The sequence below is a fragment of the Leucoraja erinacea genome, chromosome 37 (assembly GCF_028641065.1).
Source record: "Leucoraja erinacea ecotype New England chromosome 37, Leri_hhj_1, whole genome shotgun sequence".
In the NCBI taxonomy this organism is placed as follows: domain Eukaryota; kingdom Metazoa; phylum Chordata; class Chondrichthyes; order Rajiformes; family Rajidae; genus Leucoraja; species Leucoraja erinaceus.
Genome location: NC_073413.1, coordinates 5,846,762 through 5,863,835, shown reverse-complemented (window position 1 = coordinate 5,863,835; position 17,074 = coordinate 5,846,762). Strand labels below are relative to the sequence as shown.

General features: G+C 39.0%; 1 protein-coding gene across 3 annotated transcripts in view; it reads left to right on the top strand.

Annotated features, from left to right (window-relative positions):
- Positions 1 to 17,074, top strand: part of LOC129713831 (RNA binding protein fox-1 homolog 2-like) — a 193,854-nt gene that overhangs the window by 127,802 nt on the left and 48,978 nt on the right. For 2 of the 3 annotated variants that reach the window (XM_055663159.1, XM_055663157.1), the window contains exons 3-5: positions 5,540 to 5,791; positions 11,203 to 11,343; positions 16,008 to 16,061. In XM_055663159.1, coding sequence (XP_055519134.1) covers positions 5,540 to 5,791; positions 11,203 to 11,343; positions 16,008 to 16,061 — 447 coding nt within the window. The remainder of the gene's footprint in view (positions 1 to 5,539; positions 5,792 to 11,202; positions 11,344 to 16,007; positions 16,062 to 17,074) is intronic. The other variant, XM_055663158.1, reaches the window with a different exon arrangement.

Below are 17,074 nucleotides of genomic sequence, written 5' to 3'. Positions count from 1 at the left end.
TTTTTTTTTCCTTTTCATTACTGGTCGGAATCTCATAAATAGCTGCTACCAGAGACAGAAATTAATACAGGTAACGCCCCAAAAAAGTAAGCCACGATGGTATTGACACCAAAAGAGACGGTGTAAACCCAAAGAGATGATAGTAAATTTCTCTATTTACCTTGGGGATGCACTGTAACAAGTGACAGATTTATAATGTGCATAACTCAGCAGGTCAGGCAACATTTCTGGAGAACATGGACTGGTGACATTTGGAGTCGGGTCCCTTCTTCAAACTCTTTCCCGACCTGAATGGTTGCCTATCCATGTTTACTGTTGCCTGATCTGCTGAGTTACTCCAGCATGTTGTTTCTTTCTTTGGTAAACCAGCATCTGCAGTTCCTTGTGTTTATACTTAACTGCCCTCTAATCACTGCATTTTCTTAAGATTGCCCTGTTTTTAATAGTGAAAATTGTAGCTATTTTTCCTCTGCCCCTTAAATCAACTGTTTAATGAGAAATTTGATTTTGTTTGTTGTTGTAACTGAGTCCCACAACCTGCTCCACCTCCAATTAGGTGGCTGATGCTATTCTTTAATGTTGTGTGAAACTTGCAGTGCCCCTATTGTAGCCCATCCAGCCACAAAATGATTTACAGCTTTGTAAACTTGGTTAAATTGGTAGCTGTTTAATCCAACAATGGTGTATATTCCTTGTTTTTTACTATTTATACGTTCCTCAATCCATACTAGCATATTATTCAGAATCTCATGTTCTTGAATTTTGGACACTAAAATCTATAGCCATTTAACAATGACCTTCTAAATGTCCAAATATACAATGGGCACTGTTTAAAAAGCTCAGATTTGTCCAATATGATTCTGTGAAACCTAGTTAACTACTCCCTATCCTATTAATGTTTTCAGTATGCCATGAATCCACTGCATAATAATTGCAACTGTTTTCCCCACGACAGACGACTTTCTCCCTCAAGTAGATATACCACTTTGCAATCTGTGGGGACTTTCAGAATAAATGTGATTTTGGACGATGACAGCCACTGCATCCACTATCTCCATAGTATCCAACTTTAGATATGCGTCATCAGCTCCTAGGGATTTATTGGCTTATAGTCCTGCTAGTTTTACTACAGATCTTTGCTGTTACAAATGTGACTGGACAACACTCTAAACATACATTGTTTGGCAGGATGGATGTGCCCGTTGCTGCAGGGCTATAGGCATTTTGGGCTGGGTGGGAATGAGGCATTTCTGCATGCCTTCTCTTCCCATCACCCATTCACCCGAGCTACAATAATTGGGGGCTGGGTAGAACCAACCAGAGCTGAGAGTGTTGAGGAGCTTCACTCACCGAGTCAATGAGGCACCTGCTCATTCCCCTGTACCTGCTGTCTCTATAATCATTTTCTTATTGAATTGTTTCTGTTCAGTTCCATCTTTTAAAAAAAAAATTGAATTAGGAACGGTTCATAAGTGACAGGAGCAGAATTAGGCCATTCGGTCCACCAAGTCTACTCCACCATTCAATCATGGCTGATCTATCTCTCCCTCCTAACCCCATTCTCCTGCCTTCTCCTCCATAACCCCGGACACCCGAACTAATCAGGAAAGGAACCATGTTGTAATCTGGTGATTGCCTATATTGATAATTTCTTTCAGCTTCCCATTGACTTTGGTCGAGTTGGCCACTATTTGTAAGAGATTCCGCCTTCTGTGAAAGCAAAGACAAAATATTTATTTAATTTCTATTCAATTTCCTTATTTTGCAATATTTTCTTTTCCGACAATCTGTAGGAGATCTATGTTGATTTTTTTTCTAACATTGAGATATGTTAAGGCTTTTATGTTTCTTGATTTTTTTTGTCTTATTTTTGTTAGTCTTTGAATTCTTAAATTTTTCATTCGTTAAATGATGTAAATGCTCTATTGCATGCATTAAAAAGTTAGCAGCTAGATCCAATAACTAGTAAGGAAGACAAACAGCGTGTTGAGCTTTTTTGCAGAGAGGTTGAAGTTTAAGAATAGGGAGGTTTTGTTGCATTTGTATAGGCAATGGTGAGGGTACACCTTAAATACTGCATTCAATTTTAGTCTCATTACCTAAAAAAAGTTACAGAGTAGGATTGGAGATAGTCCAAAATACATTCACCAGACTAATTCCTGGGATGAGACCATTGTCAATCAAGACTGGCTAGACTGTCAGGTTTGTAATCCTTGGAGTTTAGAAGAGTGAGGGATAACTTTATTCAAATGTTTAGGATCCTAGGGGGCTTTGGCAAGGCATATGTTGAGATATATACATTACTGGGAGAGTCATGAGCAAGCTACAACCTAAGGAGTCTGTAATCTTAAACTACGGTGCATAGAAATGTATTCTGTGCAATTCTTTGCCACAAGGGTGGAGGAAACCTAACCACTGGATATTTAAGGCATTTCGTTGTCTCTGTACTGTACACTGACAATGACAATTAAAATTGAATCTGAATCTGAATCTGAATTAAGGTAGAAATAGATAAAATTGAAATCATGGGGAACTGGCACAGAAAAGGAATTGAGGACTGCATAGATCAACGCTAATCATTTCGGATGGTGGGCCAGATTTAAGCAAGAAAGTGGCCTATTTTCATGTGTACTTTTTGCCAACATCCTTTTGTTTTAATACTATTTTCATCTTCCCTTGTTGGTCATGGGTTGTTTGTGACAAGCAGAATGAAAAAATCTAAGTTATGGACAGTAAGGAAATAAGGTTGAATATCTTTTTTTAAAGTGCAAAAAATAAAAAGTAAAATTCTAAGAAATGTCTCAAAGATGAGCAGTTACAAAGGCAAATAGTAAAGTGTTTAATAAATACCATGTAAAAGGGAAGGATGAAACTCAGAGGTAATTAGGAATAAAAAGGAAATCTAATTGAAGGATAAGCTTATTGGATAATTGTTGTGTAATGGAGAATACTAGTAGGGAGGAAGAAGATCAATAAGAGAAAAAAGTAGAATAATGTAGTTGTGGATAAAAATAGGGTGTGTGAAACCATAGGTGGAAATGTCATCAAATCCTGATGGTTGCATTTAAAAATGAGAGAAGTGAGACATCTTAGCTGCAATCATATTTTTTGTCTGTGAGTAGTATCCAGAGACTCAAAGACTGCCAATGTACAACACCTGTTCATAAGGTTACGGCAGACCAGACAGCATATTAGTCATAATTTAGATAACAAATTATGATGAATTAAAAGTTACATGCTTTCGTTTTACTTCATTTTTATTGCACCCCTTCCATAATATTTTATATTAAGTTCTGCCTGGAGTACAGTAGCTGAGGCCAAAATAATAATTTGCATCCATGTCTATGAGTAAAACACCATAAATTCCTTTTTTTTTAACTGTTGCATAAGTGTACTCCCACCTTAAAAGATTCAGGAATTTCTGTTTTTGGATCACCTTGTTGCTTTTTTTGAGAGTACTTAATTTCACTGTTATTTATCCCAAATTGTTATACTTTAGTTTTCTCTACATTGAACAAATACTTCATAATTTTATTTATAACATTCATATCCTCTATTTTCTTTTATTTCATCAATAACTTCAGTTAAATTATATATGCTGACTTATTTTTCCATCTAAGCTGATTATTCCTTGCTTTTCTAACCATTCAATTATTTCAAGCTGTATTATGGATGAACACTGTTTACTCACTGAGGTCTGCCAAATGTGAGCAGACTTTTTCCTTTAGCGAATATTCAGTTGCATTCCCACATTGGAAGAACTATCCAATGTGGAAAAAAAAACATTGATGTTAAATTGTTCAGGCTTATACATATATAATGTCACATGATAGATGATGAATTGTATTATAGCTAATACAATTCAATATTTTGGTACCAGTCCTCGTCCTTGCATCTGACTTAGTGGGGGTGGGATGCAAACGATGGAGGTGGAATACTAATGACCTCTTCACTGACAGTTACAATTTGTTGAATTGTATGCCCACCTCCAATCCATGACAGACCCGTGTATTTTCATATTTTCCTCCTGAAACACACAATTTAGAAGTAGACACATGAGATTATTTTAACGACGGTCATTAAAAATTCTGTTCTGAAGTTAGCTTTTCACATATTAGTGATTTTATTTTGTTGTCTTACGTGAAGTGAAAGCATTGTTTTTCAACCTCGCTGCCTGATCTTTCAGTTCTTCAGTGATCCAGCCCAAGTGCATTACACATATTCAATGACCAAGACCAAAGTTTATTTTGACAAACTGGCAGGAATATTACATTGTTTGATCTTATATTAATCTGGCCATGCCATCAGATACGTATTTAAAAATTAAATTTAAGGAGAGAAAATGTACAGGGTTTTTGTGGATTCGGGCTGGAAATTGAACTTCACACAGTCACGTTGTTGCCACTTCATGGCTGCCCTTGGCCCAGTGTTCTCTACTCTTTAGTCATGCTCTGCTCCCTCCCCAATTTTGGATCCACATGGATTAATGCGCTGTAAATCTTAGACTCGCACAACATAAAGACAGGCTACAGAATCCATGCCAGCCATCTTGAATCGTATATCATACGAGAGTGATGAGAGAGCAAAATATTTTTACCATTGCCATATGTCAGATATAGGAAACTTCTGGAAAATGTTGCGTGTTTTTTCAGCTGTTAGTCATCAGGAAATGGACTAATATTTGCAGGGATCCAACACTTTCAAAAACCAGTGCTTTGTTGCACATTTTCCATGCAAAATATTGTACTCTTGTATGCAATTATTCCATAGGTATTGGTCATTCAGTCTGATATGATACTGCCATTTGAAAGACATTAATGAGCAATGAGGCTGGTGAACTCCAGTTACCTACATTGCTTTGTACATCTCTAATGCGTGCACGTTGAGTATAATCAAAGGGTCATTATTAAGAGCAACATTCGTGTATCTGTCAATCTGAAATGCATGCCAGACAGTTGAATGATTCTTTTGCTATTTCCTCTTCTACTTTTCAAAACCAGAGACTTGAAAATGGATTGATTTTCAAAGAGTTTTTAGTCCCATAAAAGGTGCTCTATTATATTGCCAATCTAAATCTTCGGATTATCTTCTAAATCCATAGAAAATACTCAGGATGCAATGTTTGCCAGCATTTAGAAAAGTCATTAAGAAACCAGGTTAAGGTTTCTAAGGCTTAATTACTAATGTCCTCTTGGCGTCATCATGTCAATTCCCTTCTTAGATTCAGCAGGACTTTAGTATTTCTGATATTTTCCAGTGGCAATGTAGATGGTCAGAATTTGCAGTTTTTGCCTTTGGCTTTACAGGGAACAAGTCATTATTTCTAATATTTCATTTTTTTCTAAAATAAATTCAGGTCTTATAAATGAGCAGACATAATGTTGCAGATATCTAGAGGGAACAAATCTTGCAGAATTGTTGTTAATGTCTTGAATGTGTTCATATCAGTCAGGTCATTGAATGCTTCACATTTATGCCCTGTCCAAGTATGTCATAAGAAACGTTCCTCAAATGTCATTTTTCATTCATCTTTCTTCAGGGTAGCCAGGAGCCAGCAGCCACCCCAGACGCTATGGTACAGCCGTATGCTACAGTTCCATTCCCTGCCCCCCCTCCTCCTCCTCCTCCACAGAATGGAATTCCAACAGAATACACTGTTCCACACACTCAGGACTACACAGGTCAGACGCCAGTCCCAGATCATAGTCTGAACATCTACGCATCCAGTCAGACCCTTGGGGAACAGAGTGGCACAATTGCCAATGTGCAGCCTGTATCTGGAACCGCCACAGTAAGTTAAAATCCAGGCTTTAGTCTTCACCCTACACGGTGATAAATTGCAAAAAAAGTTCAATTTTATATATCGTTATTATTTTAATATCCTTATATTATAGCCACAGCAAGAATCAAATATATGGTATGCTTGTTTTACAAATGGACAGCCATGACATATATGTATATAATTTATAAAAAATAACCTCATAATTGCCTAATTCCAGCTAACCCATTATATATGGAAACAATAGCCCAGAATTTGTATGTTTGGAGTTCATGAAGAAGAATTTAAAGCAAATGTACTATTAATGGGAAGGCTAGCTTTAATAAAAGTGCATTATATTTGTATGAATTCCCTTATCTATTGCTAAATAAAAATAAAAAGTACATTTTGTTCCTGCCAAAGGAACCTGTATAACCTTTCTGTTGGTGGAAGAAGTACCCCTGCTAATGAAAGATTTACTGGGTTATAAGGTAACCAATGTAAATCTGCTGATATTTGCTGCCATTTCCCACCAGGTGTTTGCAGTCATGAGGAACCCAGCCATTAGTTCAAAGGTCCTTTATTTTTAATCTGGAATCCCTGTTATAAAATATTGGAAAGATTATATTACAAAAAGCCAGAGTAAATTTGGTGGGAGCAAGCTCTCATAATTAAATGAAAGTAGTTTGCACCCAAATGAGGTACTCCACTACAGCATCTAATTCTTTACATCTGCTTATACTCGAATAATTTAAACATTGAAAATTTAGTTGTATATAACTTTTTTCACTTTCTGTGCCATTTATTAATGTTCGAAAGCACTAAGAAATAGATAGCACCGTGGTGATCTGGAGGTCCCTCTGCCAAGCACCCAATGGAAAGGAAACAAAATGTAAAAACTAAATTTAACAATTTTTACAGTAAATTCAGATGTTTCAGAAATCAAGGCACTTAAATAGAATTAAGATATAGGTCAACAATATTATAATTTAAATGCATAATGGTTTTGAGGCACTGGTGGATTTACTCTTGTTATAATAAACATTAGTTTACTATGCAATTACTATGCAGTCCAGTCTCCATTGTTTCTGACCTAAATGCCGTGAACTTTCAGGCTTATCAAGAAGTCTTGCCAAGTGGTCAAACTGGGCCAATTTCAGCTTTGCCCAACTCTTCATTTATTTTGCACATTCATCTTATCTTATATGTTTATACAACAAATTTGAGATTATACTTGTATCAACACACAAGGCCCATTGTTGAGTCCATGCCGGTGGTTCCCAGGGAGTAATTCTATAGTTTAATTCCACCTCTTTTCCCAGTCCTCTTGCAATGAACTCTGTTGCATACATAACAATCAACAGCCCTTTGATTCATTTATTTTATTATCTGCCCACATGGGTTGATAATCTACAACAGCCAATTGACCTTCTAGGAAATCTTTGGAATTTGGAAGGCAATGGAATCACCCAGGGAAAACCCATGAGGTACAGAGAAAATGAGTAAACTGCACAGATAGCACCCACGGTCAGAATCGAACTCACGTTCCTGGAGCTGGTAGGCAGTCGTATTAATTACTGTTCCATCTTGCTGCCCATGATGGGTCATAATTAACTGACATGAATTAAAACTAAACTTCTCACAAAGTTATAGTCTTGAGCTTTTTAGCTGTTGACATATTAGAAAAACAACTGATAAATTCACAGGTAGACAAAAGTGCTGGATAAACTCAGCGGGTGCAGCAGCATCTATGGAGCGAAGGAAATAGGCAACGTTTCGGGCTGAAACCCTTCTTCAGACTCTTCAGAATTTGATAAATTCACATAGTCCCACAAATTATTGCAATGTAGTGAATTCTCTAACATTATTATTACAGCTCTCAAGTACAGTAATTGATGGCCTCAGTGTAGATGAACACTACTGACCAGAACATTAACTAGTGAGATGATCTGTAGCTTTTTTTTGCTCCTTCCAAATTTTTAACTGTGATGTCCTGACTCCACCCAGCTACAAATATTTTATATTGTGGGTTTGTTCTAGATTTGTTTGTCCACCATGAAATATGTCCATAAATAAGCTTTTAAAATGTATATTTTGCAAAAGCATTTGAACTTATTGTCCTGTTGACTAATCTGGGTAGATGTATTGACTAATTAGATTATGTGTTTAGAATTCTCATATGGTTTTCTGGGTGGCCTTATGTATGCAGCAATCTCTAGATAACTTGAAATGAAAATATAATTTAAAAAAATTAAAATGTGATTTTACTGGAGCTCACTAATTTTGCTACCATGCTCCCTGCCCTGCTTTTATCAGCCAGATTGATGGGAATGTTGAAACAGTTGCTGTGCCTGTTTGAAGGGTCTTTGACCAACAGTGTAGTGAGAAGCCCCACTGTTGACTGTTGACGGCTCGCACAGCTGTCAAACCAGTTCAGCATGTTCTGTCCTTTCACCCTAAACTCTAGTGCTGACGATTCTGGACAGCTGTACACAGGAGACCGCATAGAAAAGCTATTTCAAAACTGCCTTTCCTTTGTTTTTCTCTCGTTAAGATGCAGCATTTAGTAATGAAATAAAGTAGGAAACAGTTGCCTTGGCAACCCTGGAGGATTGTAGTTGTACACTTCAATATCCAAACACACTACCCCATCAACACCCATTCTGTCTGATTCGCTTGCTGTTTCACAGTTCTGAGCATTTTCAGCTTTTCGTCGAGTCATAGAGTGATACAATGTGGGAATAGGCCCTTAGGCCCAACTCGCCCACACCGCTAACAATATCCCAGCTACACTTGCCTGGTCCATATCCATCCAAACCTGTCCTATCCATATCCCTGTCTAACTGTTTCTTAAACGATGGGGTAGTCCCAGCCTCAACTACCTCCTCTGGCAGCTTGTTCCATACACCCACCACCCTTTGTATGACAAAGTTACCCCTCAGATTCCTATAAAATCTTTTCTCCTTCACCTTGAACCTATGTCTTCTGGTCCCCGATTCCCCTACTCTGGGCAAAATACTCTGTGCATCTACCCGATATATTCCTCTCATGATTTTGTATAGCTGTATAAGATCTCCCCTCATCCTTCTGTGCTCCATGGAATAGAGACCCAGCCTACTCAACCTCTCCCTATAAGCTCACACCCTCTAGTCCTGGTAATATCCTTGTAAATATTTACTGAATGCTTTCAAGCTTGTTATCTTTTCTATGACATGGTGCCCAGAACTGAACACAATATTATAAACATTTTGTTGCCTAGGCTCAACAGAATATTCATTTTTTTAATTGGAGATTGCTAGCTCTACCAGCAGTTCTCTCCCTGCTTATCTATATTAACCATTGGAATATAATTCCAGAAAAATATCTGAATTTTTGAAGCAGTGAAACATTTCTAAACATGCATTTGTTTTTATTTCTAAGCTGCTGATATTTGGTGGATAATATTCTCGGTAGTGTAGAAGTATTTTGTAAAAATGTAGTTGGAGTCCTTCACTGGCCATATGTTGTATTCTAGAGATAGATCTGCCGTTGTACAGTATTCATGTTTTTGGGGAACTTGGAACAAACTCAATTTCTACAATAAACTGATTCTACAAATGCCACGTACTGAAGAAAAGTGATGTAGCTTTGTTATTCAAATACTTTTTAACAGTTTGAGGTTTGAGTTAGAAAGGGACGCTACTGCGCGGCAGGATTATGAATTAACTTTGCCTTTCTTATCGGCACAATGACACTCGTAAATGTGTCATCAGAAAGCAGCTGAGCCCAGGAAAGTGTGTGTTCATCTTTCACACCTGTGGGGTTGCTGGTGCTCTATAGTTACATACACAGTTCATCTGTTTGGTGACATTCAGTTGAACAAGAATGGAAATTAAATTGCAACTCCGGATTTGGAGGAAAAAATACCAGTGGGATTGACAAGTTCCTCTTTAGCATTCTCTGTTATGTCACTGTTGCTAGTCCTCTAGACCTATCAATATTATGTCTTTACATCCTGTGTACTTCATACCACTCTTCCAAAGTAAACTAAATCTAAGCACATTCGGGTATCATCTTTTCAGTGAGAATCTTGATAACTACCAGTCAGTTTCGAGCTGATCCAAGTAATTATGTTGGTTCAAGATTTGAATGCTGCTTTAGAAATAATTGAATTTCTTCTTAAATTGAGTTGTGTTCATGCATGTATTGGCCCAATTAATTCATGTTGTTAAATACTTTTTGTTTGTGAGTATGTACGGTGTGTCTTTAGGGAGCCTTGGCCATTGCAAATTTCACCAGGTCATCTTTGGTAGCTTGATATGATGAAACATGAAAGTGACAGTGGTGAAGTAGGCATGTGCATTCTTCGTCGTTTGGGCCAGTAAAGTAGGAAAGTTTTGTTGCAACTGTATAAAACTTTAAAGGAAGGATGTGGAAGCTTTGGAGAGGATCCAGAAGAGATTTACCAGGATGTTAGTTGAATAGGAGTAGTGTATTGGCTTAACCGAGTGGTTGAATAAACTTGGATTCTTAGGCTGAAGTGTCAGAGGCTAAGTAGCAAACTGATAAGTCTGTAAAATTATGAATAGGGTAGTTAGTGTAGAAAATAGTGTAGAGAACTTGAATAGGGTAGTTATGCAAGAGTTTTTCTCTCAAGGTGGAAATGTCAACTATTAGAGGGAAGACAAAAATGCTGGAGAAACTCAGCAGGTGAAGCAGCATCTATGGAGCGAAGGAGATGGGCAACGTTTCGGGCCGAAACCCTTCTTCAGACTTCAGGTCCTCAACCATTGAGTTTCTCCAGCATTTTTGTCTACCCTGGGTGTTTAGAAATGGTCAGCAGCGATGTTTTCCAATGTCTTGTTAAGCTTTATATGAATAATGGTTAGTTACGCTAAATATGGTTCAGTTTTCACTTGATTGCAGGCACTTTACACAGGGTGTTGTCCAAACGTTTTGAAGGTGAGCAAGGCTAGGCATAGAATCCCTCAAGTGGGCTGCACAGAGTTATATGGAAATTAAAATGAGGTTCCTTCAGGTAAAACGCTAAAGTTCTGTGTTTAAAAATCAAGACTTTTCATATAGTATATGGAAATAACTTGGATATAGCAATATCCCAGGATTTCTCCCCTCCTCGTATTGTTAGCGTTCACAGTAAAACATGTCATTGTTAAGAGTCAGCATTCTTAGAACATAAAGGAAGGGGGGAATTTGTGCAAGTGCAGAATTTTTTGAAGAAACAGATGTACCTACAGACCTGTGATAAATGGCCCTGTTGTAAACCAGATACCAATTTGTAGTTCCTGACTGGCTCAAGATAGTTTTGTAACTACAAATATTGTTCATTTGGAAATAAGAAATATTTAATTATGCATCCATAATCATTTACTGTATTAACAGAAATGTTTTGATTGAAATATTCAGCAGCAAAATTGTCTTCTTTCCTTTTTTTCCTATTCTTTCAGCAGACAGATGAAGCAGCACAGACAGATGGACAACAAACACAAATCACAGAGAGCAGTGAGAGCAAACCCATACCTAAACGGCTTCACGTTTCCAACATTCCCTTTCGATTCCGTGATCCCGACCTCAGGCAAATGTTTGGGGTAAGAATGAGCTTTTACTGGAACTCTTTTCAAAGCTTCATAGAAAAAAATATTTCCCATTAATGTTCCCTCAGAAAAGGAATTTATGAGCAATGCTTGGTGCAAAAAGGTTGGTGAAAGATTTTTAAAACGGGGATTGGAATACAGGTGCACAACCTTTTATCCGGTGTTCCAGAAACCGAAAAGCTCCGAAAACCGGCCATTTTTTCCAGATGTCGTCTGCGCACCAAAGCTCGCGTTTGGCGCCAAACTTGACCCAAAACGACCCACGGTCAACCCAGGTCTGTACTACTGTAGCGGCTGCCTCCTCCCTGGAGACCGGGAGACGCTTAAACATCTGTAAATCATTGCTTAAATGTTAGTCAGTTAGTTTGGAGGGCTTTTATGTGAAGGGGGGTGAAGGGGTAAACTTTAATTCTTAGTCCCCTACCTGGTCGGAGAGGCGGGGAGCGGTCAATGCCTTACCGGGTCGCCGTGCAGTAAGCTCCGCAGCGCTGTGGCCGGTGGGGCTGTGGGCGACGCCGGTTGTAGCTCCGACCCCGGCAACTCTACCCCTGGCTGCGAGGCGCTCCAAATCCAGCGCGGCCCGCGGCCGGACGCCCCAGCTCCGCGAATGTCGGGAGTCGGCAGCGCGCAGCGCTGGGACACCAGCGGGAAGCGGGCAATGCCTTACCGGGTCGCCGTGCGGCAAGCTCCGGAGCGCTGTGGCCGCCGACACACAACATCGCGGAGCGTCGCTGGATTTGGAGCCGCGCAGCCAGGGGTAGAGTTGCCGGGGTTGGAGCTCCAACCGGCGCCGCCCGCGGCCGGACGGAGCCCCCAGCTCCGCGGCTCCAAATCCAGCGACGCTCCGCGATGTTGTGTGTCGGCGGCCACAGCGTTCCGGAGCTTGCCGCACGGCGACCCGGTAAGGCATTGCCCGCTCCCCGCTGGTATCCCAGCGCTGCGACGCCGCCGACTCCCGACATTCCCGGAGCTGGGACGTCCGACCGCGGGCCGCGCTGGATTTGGAGCCGCGCAGCCAGGGGTAGAGTTGCCGGGGTCGGAGCTCCAACCGGCGCCGCCCGCGGCCGGACGGAGCCCCCAGCTCCGCGAGGTTGGGAGTCGCCGACCAGGTAGGGGACTAAGAATTAAAGTTTCCCCCTTCACCCCGACTCCACCACCACCACATAAAATCCCTCCAAACTAACTGACTAACATTTATGCAATGATTCTCCCGGTCACCGGGGAGGAGGCAGCAGCTCCAGACTTTTCAAGCCGCCCGCGCTACCTACCTAATCTACGCTAAAAATCTTCCATTCTGAAATCCGAAAATGTCCGAAATCCGACAAGTGTCTGGTCCCAAGGCTTTCGGATAAAAGGTTGTGCACCTGTAATATAAAGAGTAGTTCCTTATAACTTAAATTTCATCTCTAGAGCTTGGGGTGCAGTCTGCATGGGACAGCGAAATAAGAGGGGGAAAATGGAAATTAATTTGGAAGATATCTTTCCAATTCTGTGCAATTGAAATTCAACAGTGCAAAATAACTGGTTATCGATTTGTTTATATGTGAACTTTAGCACTATTTCTGACCCTTTGATTTATTCCTATACAATTTACTGTATGTTGATTGCACGTTAGTTATTAAATTAACAAGTGCGGTTCTGAAGCTGTTTAGTGTAACAATACCAAAATGCTAGCGGTATGTTTGCATCTGCAGCTATCTTCTGTCGCAAACTTTGGGAGGTCTCATGACCTCCCAACAAATAAAAATGAAAAGTATAATACATCATTCAATGTCAGTGATTATTCTCCTTTCTAACCCTATAGCTGAAATCCCTCATGATTGGGATCATCACCTATGCACCACTGATATTTTTTAATTTCTTTAAAATTTGATTTTGCCGCATTCCCTTTTCCTACTCTGTAAGATTCTGTGGGTGTCAAAAGCTTTCTTATACCCCATCCAACTAGGAATAGACACATGAGCCATTGTATTATTGGTAAGTGAGATGGACAAGGGGAAGAGCACTATATAATCATTTTGGCACAAGAGATCGCTGTTCAGCCCAGCGTTTTGCTGTCCCTGTGTGCAGCAATTTATTCCAATTCTTTCTCTGCAATTCTTTGAAAGCATCGGTTAGTTCTGTTTCCAATATTCTTACAGCAAAGAGATCCAAATTATAACACTCTTAACATATAAAGTTGTCCCTAACCATCTTTCTTGTAGCTTGTAGTACTTAAAATATATGCCCTGATGCTTGACCTATCCATTAATGGAAACAGACTTTCTTTATACCCTCTCATGATAAAAACAGATCCATGAAAACTCCCTTCTAATTTTGTTGCTCTAATAACAACCCCAGCTTCTCCAGTCTAAAATACTGGTAAATCAGGCCAGGGTGAGAATACTGTATCCAGCTTTGGTCCACACCACACAAAGTAACTCTATTTTGGAGAAAAAAAGAAGATTCACTAGAATGATCCCCACTAGATTTTTAATTTCTGTTTTGAGATGAATATAAAAAATTGCTGAGCAAAATCATCATGATTGAAATTGTATTTGATGCTCAGTTTTACAAACAATGAACTTTAATATCAAAGGATACAGTGAGGCATGTAAGATGGTCTTAAATGTTTGATCTTTCCCTCCAGCAGTTGAAGTGCATTCAAGTAAATTTTTATTTGCTATATTTGAATTTACATTCTGGATAGCCAGTGGCAGTGAGTTGCCCTATTAATCTAGCTACTTAGCCTAGCAGCAGATTCACAGACCCATGAAAAGTTTGCTGTTGGAATAATGGAACCACATTTAGCAGCATGAACCCCATGAACCAGAATGCCAGTCACCAAGAATCTGAATCAAAGTGGAGACAGTGTAAAACAGTAATTTGCATGTATTGTGCACTTTCAATGCATGAAAATGTCACAAAACGCTGACAGTCATAATCAGAAAAGGAAAAAAAAAAGATAGCCAGGGCAAAGAAAGATGTAGTGCAAAACTGTGTTGTCAATGGTGGGAAGAAAAAGTGCGGAGTCCAAGCAGTAAAGTAGTTGGAAGAACAGCATTCCGTAAGCTGAAGGATGGTTATTAGAAAGATGAAAGAGCAAATAAATGAACATAAATGTTGAAATTATACTTTTGGGACCAGAGGTTCAAGAGTCCATTGTCAGTTAACATATTTTCATGTCCGTTTGTGCGTGGTCTTCTGCCAGTTTAGTAGAATCCATGTATCAAAATCTGAGCAAATCAGTGGCGCATTAACATCATATATGGTTTGAATTGCACATAGCAAGGAATCTTAACCATTATGATTTTACATCAAATTAAACACAATATGGGGTGAATTAAAGTTTTAATTTTGGCCCTAGAAAATTCCAAATAAATTGGTATCCTGTGCTGCCTTGGTATCTGAGGGGAAATTTGTCACTGCTGCAGCAGAAATAAGAGGAAGGCTGGGTAGGCTTTGCAGTAATGTTTTAACCTTGGAGATGAATTAAAATCCATAATGAAAACAAAAAATACTAAACGGATCTATTCCCATCTGTGGGAAGAGAACCCGTCAATGCTTCAGATCAGAGATCCCTCTTCAGAAGCAAAAAAGAGACAAATGAAACTTGTTAAACTGCAGTGGGGGAGAGGGATGACTCTGATAGGGTAAAACCAGGGTGGCCGTGGAGAAAAGCTGCAAACAAGGTTATCTGGTCAGTGAGTGAATGGGAGCAGTTAGAGGGTGAAAAACTAACCTGGACAAAAAAAATGTGGGAGTTGGGAAATACAGAACACAAGGACAAGCCCAGCAAGTTAGGATGGACATTTGATCCATGCTCAGAGAAAAATGGGAAGGGAGTAAAAACAAGCTGGGCTGGTATTATCGGTGACAGACATAGATTCGAGAAATAAAGTTACTTGAAGTTGTAGAATCGTTATTGAGTCCAGAAGGCTGCAATGTGTGCAGATGGAAAATGAGCTTGCATGGGACTCACAATGCCACTAAAGGAGGGAGACTGCAAAGCAATAGGTCGCAGTGGAATGAGGAATTGAAGTGGCAAGCATTAGGATGATTTTTGTCGCGGATTGATTTTCAGGAATTAAAACCTGTGCCCGATTACATCAGTTGAAATGAGGCCATGTTACAAAATTGTTTGATTCCCAAATCCATAATGGGTTCAGCCTCTGATCTGTGCAGTGGTGAGTTGCTGCTGGTCGAAATAATAAGTTAAGTTTGGTACCCTGAAGGGCCCTGGCACCGGTCACTTTCCAGTAATTCCACTCAAAAGTCTATGTCCGTGAATAAGATGCAGGATCAGGTTTCTCCCTTGGGGTCATATAGCCATGAAAGCTTGCTGAATAAATCTTTCAAAAAGGCTGAATAGTGAGTCGTTAAATATAGCCAAGGCCAAGTTAGACCTATGGATTATAGGTAATGAAAATTATGGGCATCAGGCAGATAAGCGAACTTTAGAGTAATTACCAGATTTGCTATGATCTTATTGAATGGTGTAGGAGATAAGAGAAGCCATATGGCTACTCCTTTATCTTTTAAGTTACTTACGGAAATCTGATATTGACATCTATTCCAGTAGGAGTCAGCATCTTTAAGTCAATGTATAAAGTAGAACTCTGAGCAGAATTTTGAACTGACATTTGTACTAATAAATTCTTATTTTATTTTCTCTGCAGCAATTTGGTAAAATCATAGATGTAGAAATTATATTTAATGAGCGTGGCTCAAAGGTAAGCACATGTTTTTTAATATTTCTATGGTTATACTAATTGCTGTATATAATTGCTAAAGTTGAACTTGTTGGCTGTTTTAAACTATTTCCAGCTTGTGGCATTTTCCAAAGTTGATCCTTTTCACTGATCATCTTCATAATAGGATAGGTTGTAGTTATCAGCGTCTCCCCGTCCTCGTAATCATCATTGTATATAATGGCAACATTTTCTCAATGATGTATCCATGAAGCATTCTATTGTTTTTATTTATCCCCCTATTTGTCCTTTATTAATTTCACTTCACTGAAACAATGTTCACAATCCAGAATTGTGGTTGTTTATCGAGTCTTTCACCTGGTTGCCTTTACTAATTATTTAGTAATATGTGCAGCCAAGGCCCTATTTATTTGGCAATACGTGATACCAACGATCAATGTGTTGATTCCATCTGTGCGTGGAAACGAATTGGTCGTGTTTAATGGTGACAGAATTTGGAAAATGATGCTTGGCTGGAATCAGTTTCAGATCACAAAACTATGCTGATTAAGTAAAAATACTTAAAAATAAGTTTAAGATTGTTTTATTAATGTCCTATTCTACTGCCATTATTCTGCTGCGCCTTCTTTCCCTTAAAGTAACATTTATCATATTACCCATTTATATTTACTATTGTGGCGTAGAATTCATCTCTCTCCTCATTCCTTTAAAGACTGCTAATTTTTAAATTATATACTACTCTAATGTCAAGTTCCCAGTTTTATTTCAATTCTCCAGTTTATCTGGAAAATTTTCAGAAAAGAAATTCTCAAGGTGAACGTTCTTCTTTTGTTCTTTTGAGAACTAGCTGACAGGCTTTTTAATCATAGAGCTGCCATTAAAAGCCTTTTTAACTACAGAGCAGTTTAGAGATGCTCAAAAAAGAGAATGGCTCTGTGCTTTAAGGCAACTTAATTATTCTACATTGTACTTTTTTTTTCCATTACAACCCGTTTTAAATTGATAGATGAGCACATGCTCTTGGTTCCTGCAAA